Genomic DNA, 26,851 nt, shown 5'->3' on the forward strand with positions numbered 1-26,851 from the left:
GGGGATTGGACAGTACGTCAGGAGGTCTGGGGTATTGGACAGTACATCCGGAAGTCTGGGGAATGGGTCGGCGGGATTGGACAGCACGTCCGGAGGTCTGGGGAGTGGGTCAGTGGGATTGGACTGAACGTCCGGAGGTCTCGTGAGTGGATCGGGGGGATTGGACAGAACGTCTGGTGGTCTGGGGAGTGGGTCAGGGGGATTGGACAGTACGTCCGGAGGTCTGGGGAGTGGGTCGGGGGGTTTGGACTGAACGTCCGGAGGTCTGGGGAGTGTGTCAGGGGGATTGGACAGTACATCCGGAGGTCTGGGGAGTGGGTCGGTGGGATTGGACAGTACATCAGGAGATCTGGGGGATTGGACAGTACATCCGGACGTCTGGGGAATGGGTCGGCGGGATTGGACAGCACGTCCGGAGGTCTCGTGAGTGGGTCGGGGTAATTGGACAGAACGTCCGGAGGTCTGGGGATTGGGTCGGGGGGATTGGACAGTACGTCCGGAGGTCTGGGGAGTGGGTCTGGGGGATTGGACAGTACATCCGGAGGTCTGGGGAGTGGGTCGGGGGGATTGGACAGTACGTCCGGAGGTCTGGAGACTGCATCAGTGTGTCTGGACTGTATGTCCGGAAGTCTGGAGTGTGGGTCAGGGCTTTTGGTGAGAAAGTCCGGAGGTCTGGGGAGTGGGTCGGGGGGATTGGACTGTCCGTCCAGAGGTCTGGGGAGTGGGTCGGGGGGATTGGACAGTACGTCCGGAGGTCTGGGGAGTGGGTCGGGGTGTATGGACAGTATGTCCGGAGGTCTGGAGTGTCGGTCAGAGCTTTTGGACAGAACGTCCGGAGGTCTGGGGAGTGGGTCGTGGGGATTGGACAGTACGTCCGGAGGTCTGGGGAGTGGGTCGGGGGAATTGGACTATACGTACGGAAGTATGGGCAGTGGGTCGGGTTCTGCCCATGCTGCGAAGTGGGTACGGGGGCCAGGTTACCGAGCTTCTCGCGTAGTCTGCCCAGGACTGCTGCGGGTTCTTCCTCTTGCCTCCTTGGGGCTGTTATGAACTCCCCGGGGATGACCAGGGGTGCGACGTACACCAACTCGGCCGACGAGGCATGCAGATCGTCTTTGGGCGCCGTGTGGATGCCGACTAGGACCCAGGGAAGCTCGTCCGCCCAGTTAGCTCCTCTCAGGCGGGCCATGAGGGCCGACTTCAGGTGACGGTGGAAACGCTCCACCAGGCCGTTCGACTGTGGGTGGTAGGCAGTGGTGTGGTGCAGCTGAGTCCCCATACCCAGTTCGCAGCATGGGCAGAACCCGACCTGCGTACCCAAAGACCTGCAGAACTGTAAGTTTCTGTTTGTACGAAGGGGCCATTTACGGTACTCCGGAACAACGGGTCCACGTTCGTGCTGGACGTTGGGGGGAGAGAGGAGGTTTTCACAGTGGACCAAATCAAACCGGCCAATGTGGACCTGACGCAACCGGTCCAGTTTCCGGTACCGCGGCGCAGAGGCCGACCTCCCAAATAGGGTCCGGCCCAGACTGTGGACATTGGGGGGTGTATCGCTGGTTCTGGGGGGGGTTATGTGGCGACCCACTTCCTAGCGCACTCGAACCGGCTCACAAATAGCCAGCACGCCGGCATAACGGCCAGGTCCGCAACAAAGGGAAAAAGCCTGCGGGGGTTTGTGAGTACGTGTCCCTTGGAGCATCCTATCCTCTCTATTCCACGCAGCAACGCTCACAGAGAATGAGTTTTTTCAGCGACATCCTCAGCTTGCAGAAACAAGAGAAGCAGTCTGCAAGTAGACTTGGTCAAAGCAGAGTCCAAATGTGTAACAACTTCTCCAAAGAGTGCCCAGCCAAGGACAAAAACCTCTTGGAGGTGGCAAGGAAAGGGCAGAAATACAGCCAGTCCGTGGTGGGCCCAAGTGGGCTACTTCCTTTAGTTTGTGAAGTAACATAATTTGGGTAGAATATCTGCTCCAGCAAGAGTAAAAATGAATATTCAATTCTCTCAGTTCTTTATTTATACTGTGTGAAATATGCAGAATGATGAATCATTGAACAGGAAAAAGGGCGCTGGGAAATCTCACTGACTAATGATGAAATGGCTAAGTTTTTGCTGGATTTATATAGGGAAAAAAAGTATCATGTTAGAATTTTTATTTAATAAAATAACTGGTGATCATCTGTTTGCATTTGAATACGGTGTAAATGTTTTTGAAACGCAGTGTGTATATATGGTAACCTATGACCATGTAGGCAATGTCCACCTTTTTGGAAAATTGGAAATGCCTACCCTGCACAATGGAAAGGAGCTTGCCAGCTTTGTAAGATTGAGGGTGATATACAACAAAGAATCCAGCACCAATCCCAACGAGCCACAGAGCTCTGGTCCGAGACACAATCAATCTCTGGCTTCTCCCACAAAGCCAATGTCTAACCCAATTTACTACCACATCCTCAACATCAACAGGTAGAAGCTACAGGAGACTTAGGACTCAGAGAAATAGGTTCCAGAGTAGTAAATCTCCAGACCCCCCAACCCACTCCCAAGGTGTCCTGACCCACTCTCCAGAACTCCAGACCAACTCTACAGACACCCCCCAACCCACTCTCCAGACCCAACCCACTTCACAGAATACCACGACCCACTCCCCAGACCTCTGGACGTTCTGTCCAATTCCCCCGACCCATTCCCCACACCTCCGGACGTACTGTCCAATCCTCCCGACCCACTCCCCAGACCTCCGGACGAACAGTCCAATCCCCACGACCCACTCCCCAGACCTCCTGACGTACTGTCCAATCCCCCCGACCCACTCCCCAGACCTCCGGACGTTCTGTCCAATCCCCACGACCCACTCCCCAGACCTCCGGACGTTCTGTCCAATCCCCACGACCCACTCCCCAGACCTCCTGACGTACTGTCCAATCCCCCCGACCCACTCCCCGGACCTCCGGACGTACTGTCCAATCCCCCCGACACACTCCCCAGACCTCCTGACGTACTGTCCAATCCCCCCGACCCACTCCCCAGACCTCCGGACGTACTGTCCAATCCCCCCGACCCACTCCCCAGACCTCCGGACGTTCTGTCCAATCCCCACGACCCACTCCCCAGACCTCCTGACGTACTGTCCAATCCCCCCGACCCACTCCCCGGACCTCCGGACGTACTGTCCAATCCCCCCGACACACTCCCCAGACCTCCTGACGTACTGTCCAATCCCCCCGACCCACTCCCCAGACCTCCAGACGTACTGTCCAATCCCCCCGACCCACTCCCCAGACCTCCGGAGGTACTGTCCAGTTCTGGGTGGGCGTTATGTGGCAACCCACTTCCTAGCGCACTCGAACCGGCTCACAAATAGCCAGGGGCCTCACCTTCTTCAGGTTTGTAAACGAGGCCTCAGATTTACTTAACAGCTTGAGATAATGTTCTTCACTATGGATATTGTCCATCTCAGGAGTATTGATAATTGCCTCCACAATCCCATACTCTTCATATAATTAGGGTGGCCGTGGTGGGTCTCATCAGCAAGAACGACAAGTCAGCTTACAGAGAGGAGGTGCAGCAGCTAACGGACTGGTGCAGAGCCAACAACGTCTCTGAATGTGAACAAAACAAAAGAGATGGTTGTTTACTTCAGGAGGGCACGGAGTGACCACTCCCCGCTGAACATCAACGGCTCCTCGGTAGAGATCATTAAGAGCACCAAATTTCTTGGTGTTCACCTGACGGAGAATCTCACCTGGTCCCTCAACACCAGCTCCATAACAAAGAAAGCCCAGCAGCGTCTCTACTTTTTGCGAAGGCTGAGGAAAGTCCATCTCCCACCCCCCATCCTCATCACATTCTACAGGGGTTGTATTGAGAGCATCCTGAGCAGCTGCATCACTGCCTGGTTCGGAAATTGCACCGTCTCGGATCGCAAGACCCTGCAGCGGATAGTGAGGCCAGCTGAGAAGATCATCGGGGTCTCTCTTCCCGCCATTACAGACATTTACACTACACCCTCCATCCGCAAAGCAAGCAGCATTATGAAGGACTCCGCGCACCCCTCATACAAGCTCTTCTCCCTCCTGCCGTCTGGGAAAAGGCTCCAAAGCATTCGGGCTCTCACGACCAGACTATGTAACAGTTTCTTCCCCCAAGCTATCAGACTCCTCAATACCCAGAGTCTGGACTGACACCAACTTACTGCCCTCTACTGTGCCTATTGTCTTGTTTATTATTTATTGCAATGCCTGCACGGTTTTGTGCACTTTATACAGCCCTGGGTAGGTCTGTAGTGTAGTGTAGTGTAGTTCTTTTCTGTCTGTGTTGTTCTCAGGTAGTTCAGTGTAGTTTTTGTACTGTTTCATGTAGCACCATGGTCCTGAAAAATGTTGTCTGGTTTTTACTGTGTACTGTACCAGCAGCTATGGTCAAAATGACAACAAAAGGTTGTCATTGACTTGACTTGTTAACTTTGTTTATCTGTGGTAGCGTGTTGTTCAACTGCATTTTTCCTTTAATCTCCACATCACAATGGCATAGTGTACAAAAAACATCAAAGTCTTTTTTGCTTTTAGCAATAAATCCAAATTCATGGTTAAGTATAGTCTTTCTTTCAGCATTTCTTTAGGGTCTTGAAAGAAGGACAATAAAATCAACCACTCTCCACTACGACAGACAGACCCTCTCGGACGTGCTGACATCACTCATACACTGCGTCATCAGCAGTGTTGACAACTACATATAATAAAAATACATTAACAGTTGTTATAGCTTTCATTTCCCACTGTTTTAAGTATATCTGAGGTAATTTATACAAGTTTTTAGTCAGACCCAAAAAACGAGGACAAATTAACGTCCGGCTCGAGGTTTGAAGGTGAAGGACAGTGTGTGAAAAAGCCCGACTGTCCGGCCTGCCTAAGATTGAGGTCGGATCTGACCGGAGTTGGACAACTGACCGTGTCTGGGGTAATGGATAATGCACAATGGGAAATGCCTGCTGTTGCTCCTCCCATCCGCCAGTAGCGCTGGACAATGGGATAATGCCTGCATATGCTACACCTGTCCCCACACCTGCCCCCTTACCACCATTCTGGGCCCCAGACAGTCCTTCCAGGTGAGGCAACACTTCACCTGCGAGTCTGCTGGAGTCGTCTATTTCTCCCGGTGTGGCCTCCTCTATATCGGCGAGACCCGACGCAGATTGGGGGACCGCTTCGTCGAGCACCTACACTCCGTCCGTCACAACAGACAGGATCTCCCGGTTGCCACCCACTTCAACTCTGCCTCTCATTCCCATCTGGATATGTCGATACATGGCCTCCTCTACTGCCATGATGAGGCCAAACTCAGGTTGGAGAAGCAACACCTCATCTACCGTCTGGGTAGCCTCCAGCCTGGTGGTATGAACATTGAATTCTCCAATTTCCGGTAATTCCCTCCCCCTCCCCTCCCCCTATCCCAGGTCCCTCTCTGCCTCTCTCCCCTTTCAACTTTCTGCTCCTTTATCTCTACAGTTCTTTCATGCTTATCCCCTCCCCACTTTATCTTTCCTCTGATAGGTTTTCCACCAGGCGCCTCTAGGCCCTATCCCCTCCCCGTCTTTATTACTGGGCAAACACGAGGAAATCTGCAGATGCTGGAAATTCAAACAACAACACACACAAAATGCTGGTGGAACACAGCAGGCCAGGCAGCATCTGTAGGGAGAAGCGCTGTCGACGTTTCTGGCCGAGACCCTTTGTCAGGACTGGGCTTTGGTCCTCTCTCCCCCCCATTCCTGATGAAGGGTCTCGGCCCGAAATGTTGGCTACTCTTTTCTCACGGATGCTGCCAGACCTGATGAGTTCTTCCAGCGTTGTGTACGTATTCTTGTATTTTTGTGTTGGGATAATGCCTGCTGTTGCTCCTCCCATCCGCCGGTGGCGCTGGACAAGGGGATAATGCCTGCTGTTGCTCCTCCCATCCGCCAGTGGCGCTGGACAAGGGGATAATGCCTGCTGTTGCTCCTCCCATCCGCCGGTGGCGCTGGACAAGGGGATAATGCCTGCTGTTGCTCCTCCCATCCGCCAGTGGCGCTGGACAAGGGGATAATGCCTGCTGTTGCTCCTCCCAGCCGCCGGTGGCGCTGGACAAGGGGATAATGCCTGCTGTTGCTCCTCCCAGCCGCCGGGGGTGCTGGGTCCGTCTCTGCCTTCCGGCCGTTGGTTACTGCGACGTGTCCCGGCCGGGACGAGTCTTGTTCCGGGTCTGGGCCCGGCACCAGGAGAAAATGCCGAAAAGCAGCGGCAAGCAGCCAGCGCCGGGCCTGAGCCTGGGCCTGGGCCTGGGCCCGGGCCTGCGGGACCGGCTGGACGGAAACGAGCTGGACCTGAGCCTCAGCGGCCTGAGCGAGGTGCCGGTCCGAGAGCTGGTGAGAGACTGAATGTGGGTGGCCCCGGTACCCCTGGGGCTCTCGGCTCCTTCGTCCCCTTTCCCCCCGCCGGCCGCGCTGACAGGTCGGTGAGAGAAACTGAGCCGAAGGGCCTTGGGTGATGTCGCTGAAGAGCATGCGGGGGTAGTAAGTGAGAGCGTCAGATTCGTGGGATATTGGCATAGACGGTGGGTTGAAGCTGTTTAGTATTGTAACAAGAAAATGCGCCAGTTCTCCTCCCACGGTCCAAAGACGTACCAGCTGGGTTAATTGATCATTGTAAGTTATCCCGTGATTAGGTTAGGGTTAGTCGGTTTGCTGGGGTAGCATGAAGGGCCAACTCAGTTGTATCATTAAATAAAATACAGTAAAAAGCTTGTCTTGTTTTCTGCTCTTACATATATAATGCATTGGGGTAGAACAAGATAAAACAATAATGCAGAATAAAGTGTAAAAGCAACTGAAAAGTGCAGTGCTGGTAAACAACGCAGTGTAAAATCACAGTGAGGCTGATAACTGCAGGATAGGAGCTGTCCTTGAGCCTGGTGAGACAAGCTTTTGGCCTTTTGTATCTTTTGCTCAATGGAAGAGCGTAGAAGAGAAAATCTCCAGGGTCCTGAGGCAGTAAGAGTAGAGAGAGGCAATGAAAGGGAGGCTGGTTCCTATGATGTGCAAACTGTGTCCTCAACTATGTGGTATCTAGCATTATAGTTGCCCCACCAAGATGTTGTGCATCCAGATAGGAGGTTTTCTATGGTCCATCAATAAAAATTGGTAAAAGGTGTTAGGTACATACTGAATTTCCTCAGCCTCCTGAGGAATTACTGTTACTGGTGAACTTTCTTGGCTGTGGTTGGACCAGAACAGGTTGTTCACACCTAAGAACTTGAAACTCACTATGTCATGTGGACAGGAGCATATGTACTGCCCTGTTTCTGAATTCTGTTATGTTTTGTAGATATTGAGGGAAAGGTTGTTGTCATGGCAACATGTCACTGAGCTCTCTATCTCTTTTCTGTACTCGTGAGTCATCAAACTTGCAAATGCAGTTAGACTGGAATTTGGCCACACACTTGTGAGTGTACAGGAAGTAGTGTAGGTGGCTGCGGACGCTGCCTTTGTGGGTCGACTGAGTATTTACAGCTTAGTTGTGCAGTTAGAAAAGATCCTCTGTTTGTGTTTGTGTTTGCAGGTTGCCTTGCCTAAGGCCACCATCCTGGATTTGTCCTGTAATTGTCTCGTCACATTATCGGTAAGTCTTTAGCGTGTACAGTCGGCCCTCCTCATCTGCTGGTTCTGCATTTGCGGGTCAGGAAAGCTGGAAGTTCTCTCTCCAGCACTCATTGTTTCAGCATGTACAGACTTTTTTTCTCGTCATTATTTACTGAACAATATAATATAACAGCTATTTACATAGCATTTATATTGTATTAGGTATTATAAGTATTCTGGGGATGATTTAAAGTACAGGCAGTCTTTAAGTCGGATTTGTATGTAAGTCGGAACAGGTACATCCGGTATTATTTAGCATCAATTAGTCAAACGTTTGTCTTAGTATATAATATATATTTTACTTTTCTATGCATTTAAAACACTTCAGAAACATGTATTTTAATAATTAAACCACTGCGTACCTTAGTAATAATTGTAGCTTTCATCGGGGCAGGGCCTTTCACATGCTCCATTATTCTCACTTTATCCTTTTAAATTGTCCCGATCGTTGACCGACTATAGCCTAATGCTTTTCCAATGACCAATGGCGTTTCACCTCTTTCCGATCGCTTTATTATTTCCACTTTATTTTCAATTGTGATTGTTTTCCATCAACGGAACAGAAACACTGCAGATTCAGCAGCAGCCGCGGGCGGTGGGTCCGGGGCTCCCCCGGTTCCTAAAGTCTACCCGCAGTGAGACAGATTAAATAAGGGACTTGAGCATCCGTGTTTTTTGGTATCTGCAGTGGGTCCCTGAACCAATTCCCCGTGGATAAGGACAGCCGACTGTGTTGTGGGCCAGTGATTTTATTGTGCATCTGGTGGAGAACAGGCTACCACCAGTTGATGCCTATTGAACACTACAGGGCAAAGAATGACCACAAATGTCTCTTACTGGGGAGAACACATTTGAGTAGAAGGGAGAGCATTGGCATAAAAAAAGATCTTGCTGAGAATTGTGTGTGACAGTCATGGAGAGATTGCACTAGGTGTGAAAACAAGACATCGCCAGAGTATTCACAAAAAACAATCACTTTAAATAAAGAACAAGCTGTGGGATTTATGTTTTCTGGTACATTTGGAGTACTTTTCATAGCTTGTTCTGGGCATGTTACATTCCTGTAGAGCTGTAATGAGTGCAGATGTATGGTTCCTGGTGGATGCAGACACACTGGGCTGGAAGTGCCTTTAGTGTACCATATCTCTCTGACTTTAACACAGGAAATAGAAGTACACAATGTGGCATTATTCCACAAGATTGTGGTAGAATTTAGCCCAGTGCCATTTTCTGAACAAAATTTACATCACTTTGATATCTAAAATCTACCAGTGTCATTTTGAGAAGAGAACTCCGAAGATTCACCAGCCTCTGGGAGAAGAGGTTTCATGGAACATTGAACAGTATAGTACAAGAACAGGCCCCTTCGCACAATAATGAATTGAATTGACTTTATTTCTTACATCCTTTACATACGTGAGCAGTAAAACTCTTCACATTAAATGTGCAATCATAATAATTTCTGATAAATAGAACAGCCAATGTAACATAGATATAATCAGTCTGATGGCCTGGTGGAAGAAGCTGTCCTGGAGCCTGTTGGTCTTGGCTTTTATACTGCGGTAGTACTGCTTCCCAGATGGTAGCAGCTGGAGTAGATTGTGGTTGGGGTGACTCGGGTCCCCAATGATCATTTTTTCACACCTTTCTTTGTAAATGTCCTGAATTATGAGACCGAGTTAGGGAACTGGAGATGCAGCTGGATGACCTTTGCCTAGTCAGGGATAGTGAGGGGTTAATAGAGAGGAGTTACAGACAGGTGGTCACACTGGGGCCATGGGAGACGGACAGGTGACTCACAGTCAGGAAGGGGAAGAGGCAGGTACTAGAGAGTACCCCTGTGGCTGTACCCCTTGACAATAAGTACTCATGTTTGAGTACTGTTGGGGAGGGGGGGGAGACAGCCTACCTGGGGGAAGCAGCAGTGGCCGTGCCTCTGGCACAGAGTCTGGCCCTGTGGCTCAAAAGGGGAGGGAAGGGAAGAGGAAGGCTGTAGTGTTAGGGGACTCTATAGTTAGGGGGTCAGACAGGAGATTCTGAGAACGCAGGAAAGAAACTCAGATGGCTGTTTGCCTTCCAGGTGCCAGGGTCCAGGATGTTTCAGATCACGTCCAAGATATCCTGAAGTGGGAGGGAGAACAGCCAGAGGTCGTGGTACATATTGACATAGGTAGGAAAAGGGAAGAGATCCTGAAAGAAGACTACAGGGAATTAGGAAGGAAATTGAGAAGCAGGACTGCAAAAGTAGTAATCTCAGGATTACTGCCTGTGCCACACGACAGTGAGAATAGGAATAAGATGAGACGGAGGATAAATGTGTGGCTGAGGGGTCAGAGCAGGGGGCAGGGGTTCAGATTTCTGGATCACTGGGACCTCTTCTGGGGCGGGTGTGACCTGTACAAAAAGGACGGGTTGCACTTGAATCCCAGGGGGACCAATATCCTGGCGGGGAGGTTTGCTAAGGCTACTGGGGAGAGTTTAAACTAGAATTGTTGGGGGGTGGGAACCGAACTGAAGAGACTGGGGAAGAGGAGGTTAGCTTACAAATAGAGAAAGCTTGTAGACAGCCGAGAGGGAGGATAGGCAGGTGATAGAGAAGAGATGCACTCAGACTGAGGGTTGAGATGTGTCTATTTTAATGCAAGGAGTGTTGTGAACAAAGCAGATGAGCTTAGATTGTGGATCTGTACTTGGAGCTATGATGTGGTGGCCATTACAGAGACCTGGATGGCTCAGGGACGGGAATGGTTGTGCTGGGTTTTAGATGTTTCAGAAAGGACAGGGAGGGAGGCAAAAGAGGTGGGGGTGTGGCACTGTTGATCAGAGATAGTGTCACGGCTGCAGAAAAGGTGGATGCCATGGAGGGATTGTCTATGGATTCTCTAAGAACGGAGTTAGGAACAGGAAGCAGTCAATAACATTACTGGGGGTTTTTTTAGGCCACCCAGTATCGAGGAGCAGATAGGGAAACAGATCTTGGAGAAGTTTAATAATAACAGAGTTGTCGTGATAGAGGATTTTAATTTCCCAAGTATCAATTGGCATCTCCCTAAGAGCAAAGGGTTTAGATGGGGTGGAGTTTGTTGGGTGTGTTCAGGAAGGTTTCTTGACACAGTATGTAGATAAGCCTTCAAGAGGAGAGGCTGTACTTGATTTGGTATTGGGAAATGAACTTGGTCAGGTGTCAGATCTCTCAGTGGGAGAGCATTTTGGAGAAAGTGATCATAATTCTATCTCCTTTACAATAGCATTAGAGAGAGATAGGAACAGGCACGATAGAAAAATATTCAGTTGGAGTAAGGGGAATTATGAGGCTATCAGGCAGGAAATTGGGAGCTTAAATTGGAAACAAATGTTCTCAGGGAAAGGAAATGTGGCAAATATTCAGGGGATATTTGTGTGGAGTTCTGTATAGGTACGTTCCAATGAGACAGGGAAGTTATGGTCAGGTACAGGAACCGTGTTGTACAAAAGCTGTAATAAATCTAGTCAAGAAGAAAAGAAAAGCTTACAAAAGGTTCAGAGAGCTAAGTAATGTTAGAGCTCTAGAAGATTATAAGGCTACTAGGAAGGAACTTAAGAAGGAAATTTGGAGAGCCAGAAGGGGCCATGAGAAGGCCTTGGCGGGCAGCATTAAGGAAAACCCCAAGGCATTCTGCAAGTATGTGAAGAGCAAGAGGATAAGACATGAGAGAATAGAACCAATCAAGTGTGTCAGTGGAAAAATGTGTATGGAACCAGAGGAAGTAGCAGAGGTACTTAATGAATACTTCAGTATTCACTACGGAAAAGGATCTTAGTGATTGTAGTGATGACTTGCAGCAGACTGAAAAGCTTGAACATGTAGATATTAAGAGAGAGGATGTGCTGGAAAGCATCAAGTTGGATAAGTCGCTGGGACCACACAAAATGTACCCCAGGCTACTGTGGGAAGCGAGGGGGGAGATTGCTGAGCCTCTGGCAATGATCTTTGCATCATCAATGGGGACGGGAGAGGTTCCAGAGGATTGGAGGGTTGCAGATGTTGTTCCTTTATTCAAGAAAGGGAGTAGAGATAGCCCAGGAAATTATAGAGCAGTGAGTCTTACTTCAGTGGTTGGTAAGTTGATGGAGAAGATCCTGAGAGGCAGGATTTATGAACATTTGGAGAGGCATAATATGATTAGGAATAGTCAGCATGGCTTTGTCAAAGGCAGGTTGTGCCTTATGAGCCTGATTGAATTTTTTGAGGATGTGACTAAACACATTGATGAAGGTAGATCAGTGGATATAGTGTATACAGATTTCAGCAAGGCATTTGATAAGGTACCCCATGCAAGGCTCATTGAGAAAGTGTTGTTGTTCGTCCTTCGGAGTGGAAGGCGACCAGTACTTCTGTCAGGTGGAGGGTTTGTGACTGTGGGTCCGGAGGTGACTGGTGAGGCCAATCCAGGCCCTGAAAGCTCGCCCACATGTGGGACACATGAGGGTAGGTGCTGCAGTGGAAGTGGAGGTAGCTCGAGCCTTGCGCGTGGCACGTTTCCTCTGAGCCTCTGTGGTGTGTCTGATTTCTGCTGCATACGCTCCTTTAGTGGTCCTGCTCCACCAGGTTGGGCGGTCCAGAGCAAGCGATTCCCAGTTACTGGAATTGATGTTGAGGTCTTTGAGGGACACTTTGAGACAGTCTTTGAAACGTTTCTTCTGCCCTCCAACTGAGCGCCTGCCCTGGCTCAGCTCGCCATACAGCAGCTGTTTTGGTAGTCGACTGTCAGACATCCTGACGACATGGCCAGCCTATCTGGCTTGGGCTTTCTGTCGGAGGGAGTAGACGCTGTGGGTGCTAGCTCGCTCCAGGACCTCTGTGTCTGGGACTTTGTCCTGCCATCGTACATGGAGAAGTCTGCGGAGGCAGCTCAAGTGGAAGTGGTTGAGCTGTTTAGCGTGTCTGCTGTAGACAGTCCAGGTCTCGCTGGCATAGGGGAGGGTGGTGAGAACCACTGCTCGGTAGACCTTCAGCTTGGTGGTAAGGCTGAGTCCTCTCTGCTCCCATACATTCTCACAGAGTCTCCCAAAGGCGGCACTGGCTTTGGCAATTCTGTTGCTGATCTCTGCATCTATGTTCACTGCTCGTGATAGAGTACTGCCCAAATAAGAAAAGCTGTCAACTGCCAGTAGCTTCTGCCCCTTTACTGTGATGTGTGGTTCCTGGTAGGGCTTTCCGGGTGCGGGCTGGAACATAACTTCGGTCTTTTTGGCGCTGATTGTAAGTCCGAAGTTGTCACAGGCTCGTGAGAAGCAGACGGTTTCTCGCTGCATCTTCTGCTCTGTGCTGGCATTGAGGGCGCAATCATCAGCGAATAAGAGGTCTCTGACGATGGTCTCCTTTACCTTTGTAACAGCCTGTAGATGCCGGAGGTTGAATAGCCCACCGCCAGTCCTGTATCTGACGTGTATACCATCCTGACAATCGCAGAAGGCATCATTCAGCATAGCAGAGAAGACCATGCTAAAGAGTGTAGGGGCGAGAACGCATCCTTGCTTCACACCATTCGTCACTGGGAAGGCTTCTGACTCGTCACCATCATCCAAAACTTTCACCATCATGCCATCGTGGAACTGCCGAACAATCGTGATGAACCTGCTAGGGCAGCCAAACTTCTCCATTATCTTCCATAAGCCATCTCTGCTGACCATATCAAATGCCTTGGTCAGATTGACGAAGGTCATAAAGAGGTCGCTGTGCTGCTCTTGACATTTTTCCTGGAGTTGGCGTGCAGCAAATATCATGTCGACAGTTCCACGCTCTGCACGGAAGCCACACTGGCTTTCTGGGAGGAGACCTTGCTCAAGGTGTTGGAGAAGGCGATTAAGCAGGACGCGAGCCGAGATCTTCTCAGCTATGGACAGGAGGGAGATGCCTCGGTGATTGTCACAAGACTGGCAGTTGCCTTTCCTCTTGTAGATGTGGACTATACTGGCATCTTTCAACTGTTGCGGGACCTTTCCTTCGTTCCACATAGACTGGAAGAGCTCAGTCAGTTTCTGCATCATGAATGGGCCTCCTGCTTTGTAGACTTCAGCAGGGATTGCATCTGATCCTGGTGCTTTGCCACAAGAAAGTTGCCTGATGGCTTTTCTGACTTCTTCTTCTGTGGGGAGGTTGTCAAGGTCCAGGTTGATCTCCACCTGAGGTAGACGAGCAATGGCCTTGCAATGGTCATTGATTTTGGCAGGGCAGTTGAGGACCTGGTTGAAGTGTTCAGCCCATCTCTCCAAAATCTGCTTTTTCTCTGTCAGCAGCCGAGTCCCATCTGCACTGAGGAGGGGGGAGGAGCCAGAGGACTGAGGTCCATACACAGCCTTCAGAGCGTCGTAGAAATGCTTGGTGTCGTGACTGTCTGCGTAGCCCTGGATCTCATCGGCCTTATTGCTGAACCAGACATCTTGCATCTCACGGAGTTTCTTCTGCACTTTCCGTCTTGCACTGGCGAAGGCATCTATCTCTGCTTGTGATGTGGGATCGTTCTGGTGCGCTCTGAACAGTTGGTGTTTCTCTGACAACAGTGCCTGTATCTCCTCGTCGTTCTCATTGAACCAGTCTTGATGTCTACGGATTGCTGGTCCGAGCTGTTCAAGAGCAGTAGAGTAGACTGCATCTCTGAAAGCCGTCCACTGCTTTTCAATGCTGGTGTGGTCATCCTGGGGTGTGTCAAGCAGCCGGCTATCTAGGTCTTCACGAAGTTCTTCTGCAACTACCCTGCTCTTCAGCTTGGAGACATTGAGCCTCTTTGCAGTCTTCTGACCTTGGGGTCTTCTCACAGGCAGGATGCGAAGTTTAAACTTGGACACTATGAGTCGGTGATCTGTCCAGCAGTCGGCACCACACATGGCCTTTGTCACTCTCACGTCTTGCCAGTCCCTCTTTCTGGTGATGACATAGTCAATCAGATGCCAGTGTCTAGAGCGTGGATGCATCCAAGATGTCTTGTTACGGGTAGGGAGGCGGAATAGGGTGTTGGTGATGACAAGGTCATGCGTAGTGCATGTCTTGAGGAGCAGCAGGCCATTGCTGTTACACTTGCCAATACCATGTCTTCCAAGAATCCCTCCCCATGTCTGGTAATCTGTCCCCACTCTGGCGTTAAAGTCCCTGAGGACAATAAGCTTCTCTGACTGTGGGACTGCTGCTATGTTCTTCATAGAACTTATCTTTGATGTCATCTGGGCTGGTCATCATTGGGGCATATGTGCTGATCAGCGTTGCACTCCTCTTATTGTCAAGTGGGAGCCGAAGCATCATCAGGCGATCGTTGATGCCCTCTGGAAGCTGGGCAAGTTTACGAGCGAGGTGGGATCGGATGGCAAATCCAACGCCAGCCTCTCGTCGTTCAGTGCTGCTGTGACCGCTCCAGAAGAAGGTGTACCCACCACCACGTTCTGTAAGCTGGCCCTTGTCCGCTAGGCGTGTTTCGCTGAGTGCTGCAATGTCCACGTTATAGCGGGCTAGTTCTTTGGCGACCAGTGCTGTTCTTCTTTCTGGTCTGACAGCCTTGGTGATGTCAAGCAGAGTTCGCACGTTCCACGTGCCAAGGTTGAGCACCTTCACTTTTGTCGTTTTTGTAGTTCAACCGCTGAGTGGGATCCCTGCCAGCTGCGGTGTGCTGGCCAGGGTAAGATGAAGCAGGCTATGTTTGAGGCACCTTTTCTAGCCCCTTCCTCCATGGAGGTGAGCAGAGCGATTCCTAAAGAGGACTGCTCAGACACCCAGGGGGCTGCCGAGCTCCACTGCTGCTTCATTCCAGCGGAGAACGACCCAATGCCCTGGGCCGCCTGTGTGCAGGTTTGTGACGACAGCTTCCAGTGTATCCACACCTGCTGCTTCACCACTCGCCCATCGCCACAGGACTTGAAGTTTTTTAGCAGAATGGGTTTGGATTACTCACGATTGAGAAAGTAAGGAGGCATGGGATCCAAGGGGACATTGCTTTGTAGATCCAGAACTGGCTTGCCCACTGAAGGCAAAGAGTGGTTGTAGACGGGTCTTATTCTGCATGGAGGTTGGTCACCAATGGAGGGCCTCAGGGATCTGTTCTGGGACCCCTTCTCTTTGTGATTCTTATAAATGACCTGGATGAGGAAGTGGAGGAATGGGTTAGTAAATGATGGCACAGAGGTTGGCGTGTTGTGGATAGTGTGGAGGGCTGTCAGAGGTTACAGCGGGACATCGATAGGATGCAAAACTGGGCTGAGAAGTGGCAGATGGAGTTCAACCCAGATAAGTGTGAGGTGGTTCATTTTCAGAGGTCAAATATGATGGCAGAATATAGTATTAATGGGTAAGACTTTTGGCTGTGTGGAGGATCAGAGGGATCTTGAGGTCCGAGTCAATAGGACACTCAAATCAGCTGCGCAGGTGGACTCTGTGGTTAAGAAGGCATACAGTGTATTGGCCTTCATCAATTGTGTAATTGAATTTAGGAGCCGAGAGGTAATATTGCAGTTTTATAGGAGCCTGGTCAGACCCCACTTGGAGTACTGTGCTCAGTTCTAGTCACCTCACTACAGGAAGGATGTGGAAGCCACAGAAAGGGAGCAGAGGAGATTTACAAGGATGTTGCCTGGATTGGGGAACATGCCTTATGAAAACAGGTTGAGTGAACTTGGCCTTTTCTCCTTGGAGCGACAGAGGATGAGAGGTGACCCGATAGAGGTGTGTAAGATGATGAGAGGCATTGATTGTCAGAGGCTTTTACCCAGGGCTGAAATGGTTGCCACAAGAGGACACGGGTTTAAGGTGCTGAGGAGTAGGTACAGAGGAAGTTTTTTTTTACTGAGAGAGCGATGAATGCATGGAATGGGCTGCCGGTAACGTTTGTGAAGGCGGATACGATAGGGTCTTTTCAGAGACTTGTGGATAGGTACATGGAGCTTAGTAAAATAGAGGGCTATATGTAAGCCTAGTAATTTCTAAGGTAGGGACATGTTCGGCACAGCTTTGTGGGCCAAAGGGCCTGTATTGTGCTGTAGGTTCTCTATGTTTAAATACAGATGGAAAATGTAATTGCGATCTCCCCGACCTCTTGGCTCCGCGCATGGAATCCGAATCAGAATCAGGTTTATTATCACTGGCAGCAGTAGCTCAATGCAATGTATAATCTAGCAGAGAAAAAAATGTATTATAATAATAAATAAAATAAAAATAGTAATAATAAACAAGTAAATCAGTTACATATAAAAACTATCATTAAATTACATATTTAGAAAACATGCTAAAACAGAAATACTGTATATTTTTTTAAAAAGTGAGGTGGTGTCCAAGGGTTCAAAGTCCATTTAGGAATCAGGTGGCAGAGGGCAAGAAGCTGTTCCTGAATCACTGAGTGTGTGCCTTCAGGCTTCTGTACCTCCTACCTAATGGTAACAGTGAGAAAAAGGCCATGCCCTGGGTGCTAGGGGTCCTTAATAATGGACACTGCCTTTCTGAGACACCGCTCCCTGAAGATGTCCTGGGTACTTTGTAGGCCAGTACCCAAGATGGAGCTAATAGATTTACAAACCTCTGCAGCTTCTTTCAGTCCTGTGCATTAGCCCCTCCATACCAGACAGTGATGCAGCCTGTCAGAATGCTCTCCATGGTACAACTATAGAAGTTTTTGAGTGTATTCGTTGACATGCCAAATCTCTTCGAACTCCTAATGAAGTACAGCTGCTGTCTTGCTTTCTTTATAACTATATCAACATGTTGGGACCAGGTTAGATCCTCAGAGATCTTGACACCCAGGAACTTGAAGCTGCTCGCTCTCTCCACTTCTGATGCCTCTATGAGGATTGGTATGTGTTCCTTCATCTTACCCTTCCTGAAGTCCACAATCAGCTCTTTCGTCTTACTGATGTTGAGTACCAGGTTGTTACTGCGGCACCATTCCACTAGTTGGCATATCTCACTCATGTATGCCCTCTCGTCACCACCTGAGATTCTACCAACAATGGTTGTATCATCAGCAAATTTATAGATGATATTTGAGCTATGCCTATCCACACAGTCGTGTGTATATAGAGTAGAGCAGTGGGCTAAGCACACATCCCTGAGGTGTGCAAGTGTTGATCGTCAGCGAGGAGGAGGTGTTATCACCCATCTGCACAGATTGTGGTCTTCCGGTTAGGAAGTTGAGGATCCAATTGAAGAGGGAGGGACAGAGGCCCAGGTTCTGCAACTTCTTAATCAGGACTGTGGGAATGATGGTATTAAATGCTGAGCTGCAGTATAGTCAATGAACAGCATCCTGACATAGGTGTTTGTGTTGTCCAGGTGGTCTACAGGTGTGTGAAGAGCCATTGAGATTGCATCTGCCATTGACCTATTGTGGCGATAGGCAAATTGCAGTGGGTCCAGGTCCTTGCTGAGGCAGGAGTTCAGTCTAGTCATGACCAACCTCTCAAAGCATTTTATCACTGTTGATGTGAGTGCTACTGGGTGATAGTCATTAAGGCAGCCCACATTATTCTTCTTGGGTATTGGTATAATTGTTGCCTTTTTGAAGCAGGTGGGAACTTCCACCCATAGCAGTGAGAGATTGAAAATGTCCTTGAATACTTCCACTAGTTGATCGACACAGGTTTTCAGAGCCTTACCAGGTATTCCATCGTGAGGGTTCACTCTCTTTAAAGACAGCCTAACATCGGCCTCTGAGACAGAGATCACAGGGTCATCAGGTGCAGCAGGGATCTTCACAGCTGTAGTTGTGTTCTCCCTTTCAAAGTGTTCATAGAAAGTGCTGAGTTCATCTGGTAGTGAAACATCGCTGCCATTCATGCTATTGGGTTTTGCTTTGTAGGAAGTAATGTCTTGCAGACCCTGTCAGAGTTGCCATTCGTCCAGTGTTGCCTCCAACCTCATTCAAAATTGTCTCTTCACCCTTGAAATATCTCTCCGCAAATCATACCTGGTTTTCTGGTACAGGCCGGGGTCACCAGACTTGAATGCCACAGATCTAGCCTTCAGACGACGTACCTCCTGGTTCATCCACGGCTTTTGGTTTGGGAATGTACAGTAAGTCTTTGTGGGCACAGAATTATCCACACAGGTTTTAATGAAGTCGATAACAACTGCAGCATACTCGTCCGGTTTGAAGATGAATCCCTGAATACAGTCCAGTCCACTGACTCAAAGCAGTTCTGTAGGTGCTCCTGTGCTTCCCTTGTCCGTACCTACTTGGTCCTCACTACTGGTGCTGCAGTCTTCAGTCTCTGCCTTTACTCAGGGAGTATAAGTACAGCCAGGTGATCAGACTTCCCGAAGTGAGGGCGTGGAATAGCACGGTAGGCATTCTTGATGGTGGTGTAGCAATGGTCCAGTGTGTTGTTTCCGCTGGTATTGAAAGTGATTTGTTGATGGTAGTTGTTTAGTGATTTTCTTTTCCACACTGGCCTGGTTAAAATCTCCCAAAACGTTGGTGAAGGCATTAGGATGCGCTGTTTCGTGCATGTTGATCCCATTGCTCAGATCATCTAAAGCCTGCTTGACATTGGCTGAGGTAGAATGTAAAGTGCTACCAAAATGACCCCAGAGAACTCTCGTGGTAGGTATAAGGACGGCACTTTACTGCTAGATATTCCAGGTCTGGTGGGCAGAATTGGGACAGCACTCTGATCTAGATTACCATCCTGATCTAGAGGACCATTTTTGTCCCTTGTAATCCTTTTGCTCTTAGTATATCTGTAGAATCCCTTGGGATTCTCCTTCACCTTGTCTGGTAATGCAACCTCATGTCTTTCAGCCCTCCTGGTGTTCTCTTGCATTTTGAATACTACATAAGTACCTCATTTGTTCCTACCTGCCTGTTCCTGTAATTCACCATTTTTTTTCTTAACTAGAGCCTCAATAGCTCTTGAAAACCAAGGTTCTCTATCTTTTATTCTGACAGGCATATATAGCCTTTGTACTCTGAAAATTTCACTTTTGAAATTTCCCCCTCACTTATCAAGTACACCTTTGCCAAAAAACAGCCTGTCGTCCCAGTCTACACTTGACAGATTCTTTATGAAAATTGGCCTTTCTACAAATTAGAATCTCAACCCATAGACCAGACCTGTCTTTTCGAGCATTTACTTTGAAAGTAATGGCATTGAGATCACTAGATACATAGTGTTTCCCTGAACAAACTTCTGTCACGTGCTCTAACGTCCTTAATCAAGTATTGCACACTCTCGTTGGGAATTCTATGTAAGAAAATCTTCCAGAATACATTTGACAAGCTCTATCCCATCTAGTCCTTTTACAAAATAGGAGCCCCAGTCAATATGTGGAAAGTTAATATAATCTACTATAACAACCTTATGTTTCTTGCAATTGTCTGTGATCTCTTTACAATGTTGTTCCTTCAGACTGTTAGGACATATCTTTCTTATTCCTCAGTTCCGTCCATCTGTCATGCTGTTCTTGAATGGTCGTAAGCTCTAAAACCCCCACCAGAGACTTAGACGAAATGAAAGCTGAATAAAAGGTGTGTGGTGAGGGAGTAGCTAGGTGTCTGTGGTGTGATCTTTCCCTTGCCTATCCTTTTTGGTGAACATAATCACATGACACTGTTGAAAGGAAACTGGAAGTTTTCAGATTGTTGGCTGTTATTTAATCTTTATGTTGATTGTGGGGGTTGTCTGTATTTTGGGATTTTATTTTCTCTCGTGTTTTACTACTTTATGAAATACAGCCGGAGTTTTGCAGCTTGACACATCTCGTCAGACTGGATCTCAGCAAGAACCAGCTACAGGAGCTTCCCTCAGAGTTTGGGCGACTCCTGAACCTGCAGCATCTGGACCTGTACAACAACAAGTTGATCAGCTTGCCTGTCAGCTTTGCTCAGCTCAAGGTAAGGAGCCTGCTCTGACAGCCCATAGGAAAGAAATGTTTTATGTCATCTTACCTGGTGCTCTAACTTGTGCTTACGTGAGACTACAATATTCCTTTCCTTCTGCAATTGGAATGTTACTTAAAATTCCAATTGGATATGATAACTGGATATATTTCTACCCAGAAATTAATATCCATTAGTCACAGTTCTCAATGTGGACCACGCTCTCCTCCCTTGGATTTCCCTTCTGGTGGATCATATTCCCAGCTCCATCCAGTGCTGTCTCCTGCACACTTTTGAAATGGTAATTCCGAGTTCAGTGCAACTTTTAACTTTGAGGCCATATCATCAGTTTTGGAGCATTCTCTTAGATCGCTCTGCTCTACTGCATTCTTCAATGCCCTACCATTTACCATGCTGTCCTATTTAAATTATTCCTACCAAAATGTAGAACCGCACACTTACCAGCATTAAACTCCGTCTGCCATCGTTCAGCCCATTCTTCTAACTGGCCTAAATCTCTCTGCAAACTTTGAAAACCTACTTCATTATCCATAATGTCACCTACCTTAGTATCATCTGCATACTTACTAATCCAATTTACCACCCCATCATTCAGATCATTAATGTATATGACAAACAACATTGGACCCAGTACAGATCCCTGAGGCACACCACTAGTCACCGGCCTCCAACCTGACAAACAGTTATCCACCACTACTCTCTGGCATCTCCCATCCAGCCACTGTTGAATCCATTTTACTACTTAAATATTAATACCTAACTACTGAACCTTCCTAACTAACCTTCCGTGCGAAACCTTGTCAAAGGCCTTACTGAAATCCGTATAGACAACATCCACTGCTTTCCCCTCGTCAACTTTCCACGTAACCTCTTCAAAAAATTCAATAAGATTTGTCAAACATGAACTTACACACACAAATCCATGTTGACTGTTCCTAATCAGACCCTGTCTATCCAGATAATTATATATACCATCTCTAAGAATACTTTCCATTAATTTACCCACCACTGACGTCAAATGGACAGGCCTATAATTGCTAGGTTTACTCTTAGAACCCTTTTTAAACAATGGAACCACATGAGCAATACACCAATCCTCCAGCACCATCCCCGTTTCTAATGACATTTGAAATATTTCTGTCAGAGCCTCTGCTATTTCTACACTAACTTCCCTCAAGGTCCTAGGGAATATCCTGTCAGGACCCGGAGATTTATCCACTTTCATATTCCTTAAAAGCGCCAGTACTTCCTCCTCTTTAATCGCCATAGTTTCCATAACTTCCCTACTTGTTTCCCTTACATTACACAATTCAATATCCTTCTCCTTAGTGAATACCGAAGATAAGAAATTGTTCAAAATCTCCCCCATGTCTTTCGGCTCCACACATAGCTGTCCACTCTGATTCTCTAAAGGACCAATATTATCCCTCACTATCCTTTTGCTATTAATGTAACTGTAGAAACCCTTTACTCTCTCCACGGTCTCCACGTGCCTCTCCAAGGCATGGCCACTGTCGTTTCCCCCAGGTAGGCTGTACCCCCCCTAACAGTACTCAAACAGGAGTACTTGTTGTCAAGGGGTACAGCCACTGGGGTACTCTCTAGTACCTGACTCTTCCCCTTCCCTCTCCTGACTGTGACCCACTTGTCTGTCTCCCATGGCCCCGGTGTGACCACTTTACTGTAACTCCTCTCTATCAACTCCTTACTCTCCCTGACCAGACAAAGGTCATCGAGCTGCAGCTCAAGCTCCCTAACATGGTCCCTTAGGAGCTGCAGCTCAGCACACCTGGTGCAGATGTGGACATCCAGGAGGCTCGGAGACTCCAGGACCTCCCACATCCGACACTGAGAACAACAAGCTGCCCTCACACTCATAATTCCCTCTTTCCTCAAATAACAGGAAAAACTGAAACCTAAGCCTACCTTGCCTCGCCCGCTTCCACCTAATCCCGTTGAGCCAAAGCCCTTAAGCCTTCACTCTGCTCCCGGCTCACTCCACTGCCCGCTGTTTAAGGCTGTGTTCCTTTTTAAACCTTCCCTGCTTCACTGCCGGATGTCACACGCTTGTGCAGTCCTGCCTCTCTTAACTCCGATGAGAATAAGGAAAAATCAAAATGGCTCCCGCCGTGCTCCCGTTCTGATCCTCCGACTTCCTTCTCCAAAACCTTTCGAACGTTGAAAGGCCTAGACAGAGTAGAGGTGGAAAGGATGTTTCCTGTGGTGGGAGAGGCCAGGAGGAGAAGAGGGCACAGCCTCAGGATAGAGGGTTACCCTTTCAAATCAGAGATGCAGAGAAACTTCTTTAGCCAAGGGTGGTGAATTTGTGGAATTTGTTGCCAGGTGTAGCTGTGGAGGCCAGGTTGTTGGGTGTATTTAAGGCAGAGATTGATAGGTTCTTGATTGGACATGGCATCAAAGGTTATAGGGAGAAAGCCAGGAACTGGGGTTGAGGAGGAGGGGAAAAAAAAGGATTAGTCATGATTGAATGGCGGAGCAGACTCGATGGGCCAGATGGCCTAATTCTGCTCCTATGTCTTAGGGTCTTATAATAAGTTAGCTTGGGATCACCATCATTTCCGACTTTGCGGTACGTAGTCATCGTCTTACACTTGTTCATCACACTAATGCACTGTTGCAGCCACTCAGCATGTTAGATTTTCATCAGCGATGATCTTGGCAAGCTCGTCAGTGAATTTCTCTGCTGTTTGGTGATCAGACATTTTATCACCTCAAATCTTTAAAAATATAATGCTGTGCCTTAATTTTCTGCATCCAGCCTGCTTGAATATTCACAATTGCCTGCAATTTAGAAACGTAGAAAAACCTACAGCAGAAACCTACACAAAGCTGTGCCAAACAGGTCCTTACCTGCGAAATTACTAGGGTTACCCATAGCCCTCTTTTCTGAGCTCCATTTACCTGTCCAGGAGACTCTTAAAAGACCCTATCGTATCTGCCTCCACCACCGTCGCCAGCAGCCCATTCCACGCACTCACCACTCTGTGTGAAAAACTTACCCCTGACCTCTCCTCTGTACATACTTCCAAACACCTTAAACCTGCCCTCTCATGTTAGCCATTTCAGCCCTGGGAAAAAGCCTCTGACTATCCACACGATCAATGCCTCTCATCATCTTACACACCACTATCAGGTCACCTCTCATCCTCTGTTACTCCAAGGAAAAAAGGCCGATTTCACTCAACCTGTTTTCATAAGGCATGCTCCCCAATCCAGGCAACATCCTTGTAAATCTCTGCACCCTTTCTATGGCTTCCACATCCTTCCTGTAGTGAGGCAACCAGAACTGAGCACAGTACTCCAAGTGGGGTCTGACCAGGGTCCTATAGAGCTGCAACATTACCTCTCGGCTCCTAAACACAATCCCACAATCGATGAAGGCCAATGTATCGTATGCTTTCTTAACCACAGAGTCAACCTACGCAGCAGCCTTGAGTGTCCTATGGATCCCTCTGATCCTCCACACTCTTACCATTAATACTATTGTAATCCTCAGGCTCAGCCAGCACGTGTTCATCTAGGGGATGACAACTTCTGGCCCCGCCAAACTGAGGAACCTCGTTTGTATGGATGCTGCGTGATGTGTTGCCCAGTTACAAATCTGCACCGTAAAATATCAGACAGTACATCATATGCTATTAACTTATTGAACTTTATAAATCTTAATCTGAATATAGGGTTAGTAAAGAAAATAAAAAGAAAAAGGGCCCATTTTAAGAGAAAAGTCAAAAGTGCACATTGGAGCTCATTAATACGACCATTCATCAACCACCGACCTTCAGGCCCTCGTTCCTGGTCCACTCTGTCTGATGGTCTACCAGCTCTCTCCACTTGCGTCTTCCTTCTCCTCTCACCGGCCAAAGACCGCAAAAATCTCTCTTCCAGACTTATAAGAAAGAACAACAGCATTCCAAACCCCGTTATCTCTCGTCATAACCCAAACATTGCTGCTACAGAGAAACCATTACATTATCAGTGAAACCTTGCAGCACGTTACACTATATTCTGTCATCATATTTGACCTACCAAAATGAACCACCTCACACTGGGTTAAACTCCATCTGCCACTTCTCAGCCCAGTTTTGCATCCTATCAATGTCGTGCTGTAACCTCTGACAGCCCTCCACACTATCCACAACACCTCCAACCTTTGTGTTATCAGTAAATTTACTAACCCAAGCCTCCACTCCCTCATCCAGGTCATTTATAAAACTCACAGAGTAAGGGTCCCAGAACAGATCCCTGAGGCACACCACTGGTCACCGACCTGCATGCAGAATATGACCCATCTACAACTACTCTTTTCCCTCTGTGGGCAAGCCAGTTCTTGATCCACAAAGCAAATTACCCTTGGATCCCATGCCTCCTTACTTTCTCAATGAGCCTTGCATGGGGTACCTTATCAAATGCCTTGCTGAAATCCATATACACTATATCTACTGCTCTACCTTCATCAATGTGTTTGGTCACATCCTCAAAAAAGTTTCCAGTTCATTGTGATAGATCTTTGCTTGTTTCGTGATTAGCATACTGTTAGGACAGAAAATATTCACTCTGCTGACAAATCCACTCTTTCAATACATAATTGAGATTTTCATTTTACATTTTATGCAAATTTTTGTCCTATTTTTCATTAACTTCTGTTTATTACATATATGAGCTCACTTCTCAGAACTGTCTATGGTGCACAGAGACGTCTGCATTGCCTGGGAACCTTCCCAGTACCTTGTGGAATTTTCTACTTGTAACCTCGTGTCAGTGCTCAAACAAACTCTGGATGTGATGATTCTGTTAAGTGGTACTCAATTTGCAATTCTGTAGATTTGTTATACAGTCAAATGGTAAAATTGAACCTGCATCCAACACTTAGGCTGTCATGCACACCACCCTCTGACTGAAGAAGTTGCCCTTAAACATTACATCGTTCACTCTTAACCCATGATCTCTAACTTTAGTCTCACCCAGCATTAGTGGAAAAGTCTGCTTGCATTAATCCTATCTTTACTCTTCATAATTTTGTAAACCTCTATCAAATCTTCCTTCATTTCTCCTACACTTCAGGAAATAAAGTCCTGACCTATTCAACCTTTCCCTATAACTCAGGTCCTTAGTCCCGGCTCCGTGCTTGCAAATTTTCTCTGTACTCTCAGTCTTATTGATATCTTTCCTTTAGGTAGATGATCAAATTGCACCATAATACTCCACAAATTGGCCTCACCAATATCTTGTACAACTTCAACATAACATTCCATCTCCTGTACTCAATACATTGATTTTTGAAAGCTGATGTGTCAAAACTCTCTTTATGACCCTGTCTACCTGTGACACCGCTTTTGTGGAATTATGGATGTGTGTTCCCAGATCCCTCTACTCCTCAGTGCCCTGCTGTTCACTGTGTAAGTCATGCCCTGGTTTGTCCTTCAAAGTGCCACGCCTTACATTTGTTTGCGTTAAATTACATCTGCCATTTTTCAGCTAATTTTTTTTATCTGGTCCAGATTCTACTGCAAACCATGATGGCTTATTAGAGAAATGATAAAACTAAGCTGAAAGTACTCATTGGAATCCTGGGGCTCATGTTAGAAATGCATTAAATTCATGCACAGTACAATTCCTTTCCTCCTGCAGTGTAATGTAACCTTGATTCGGTTTATGAATACAGTTTAAGATTAGTTTTCGTTACTCCTTGTTAGGATATTCAACAAGACAATGTTACTCAGATTTAACAATTGTCACTGCATAACAGGAGTAAAATAAAACTGAGAAAGAAGAAATGGCGGTGAGTTAATGTGGCACCTTTTGCTTGCCCAGGAGGCCAAGTGTAAGTTGTTCCTGTAAATTGTAAGAAGCAAGTTATTTTGTGTTTAAATAGGTCTCACAGTGATGATAATAGATTTTCTTTTTTTAAACAGAACTTGAAATGGTTGGATTTAAAAGGAAACCCACTCGATTCAGCACTGAAGAAGGTGGCAGGGGATTGCCTGGATGAGAAGCAGTGCAAACAAAGTGCAGCTAATGTTAGTTTCAACTTAAGTACATCTGTTGATATGGTATTCCAAAACTGAACAGAGTTCAGGGGTCGTCTGCCTACTTTAGGAAGTGACCACCTGATAATTCTATACTCAATCTATGAACACAATAAAATGGTGCTTAATTTTTGGTGATTTCACCAATTACAGTGCTACTTAGGATAACTCACCTGGTTCTCAACTTTTGCATTGTATCACCTGCAAACTTACTAAACTATGTTCACATCAGATGCAAAGTACAGGTTGCCAGGGTTCCAGAGCTAATCCTG

General features: G+C 47.5%; 1 protein-coding gene across 1 annotated transcript in view; it reads left to right on the forward strand.

Moving 5' to 3' along the window:
* Positions 1–6,189: 6,189 nt before the first annotated feature.
* lrrc59 (leucine rich repeat containing 59) overlaps positions 6,190–26,851 on the forward strand; it is a 30,240-nt gene continuing 9,578 nt past the window's right edge. The window contains exons 1-4 of the mRNA XM_059949002.1: positions 6,190–6,406; positions 7,599–7,658; positions 20,368–20,526; positions 26,466–26,570. Of these exons, the coding sequence (XP_059804985.1) occupies positions 6,266–6,406; positions 7,599–7,658; positions 20,368–20,526; positions 26,466–26,570 (465 nt within the window). The 5' untranslated portion in view covers positions 6,190–6,265. The remainder of the gene's footprint in view (positions 6,407–7,598; positions 7,659–20,367; positions 20,527–26,465; positions 26,571–26,851) is intronic.

The sequence above is a fragment of the Hypanus sabinus genome, chromosome 23 (assembly GCF_030144855.1).
Source record: "Hypanus sabinus isolate sHypSab1 chromosome 23, sHypSab1.hap1, whole genome shotgun sequence".
Classification (NCBI taxonomy): domain Eukaryota; kingdom Metazoa; phylum Chordata; class Chondrichthyes; order Myliobatiformes; family Dasyatidae; genus Hypanus; species Hypanus sabinus.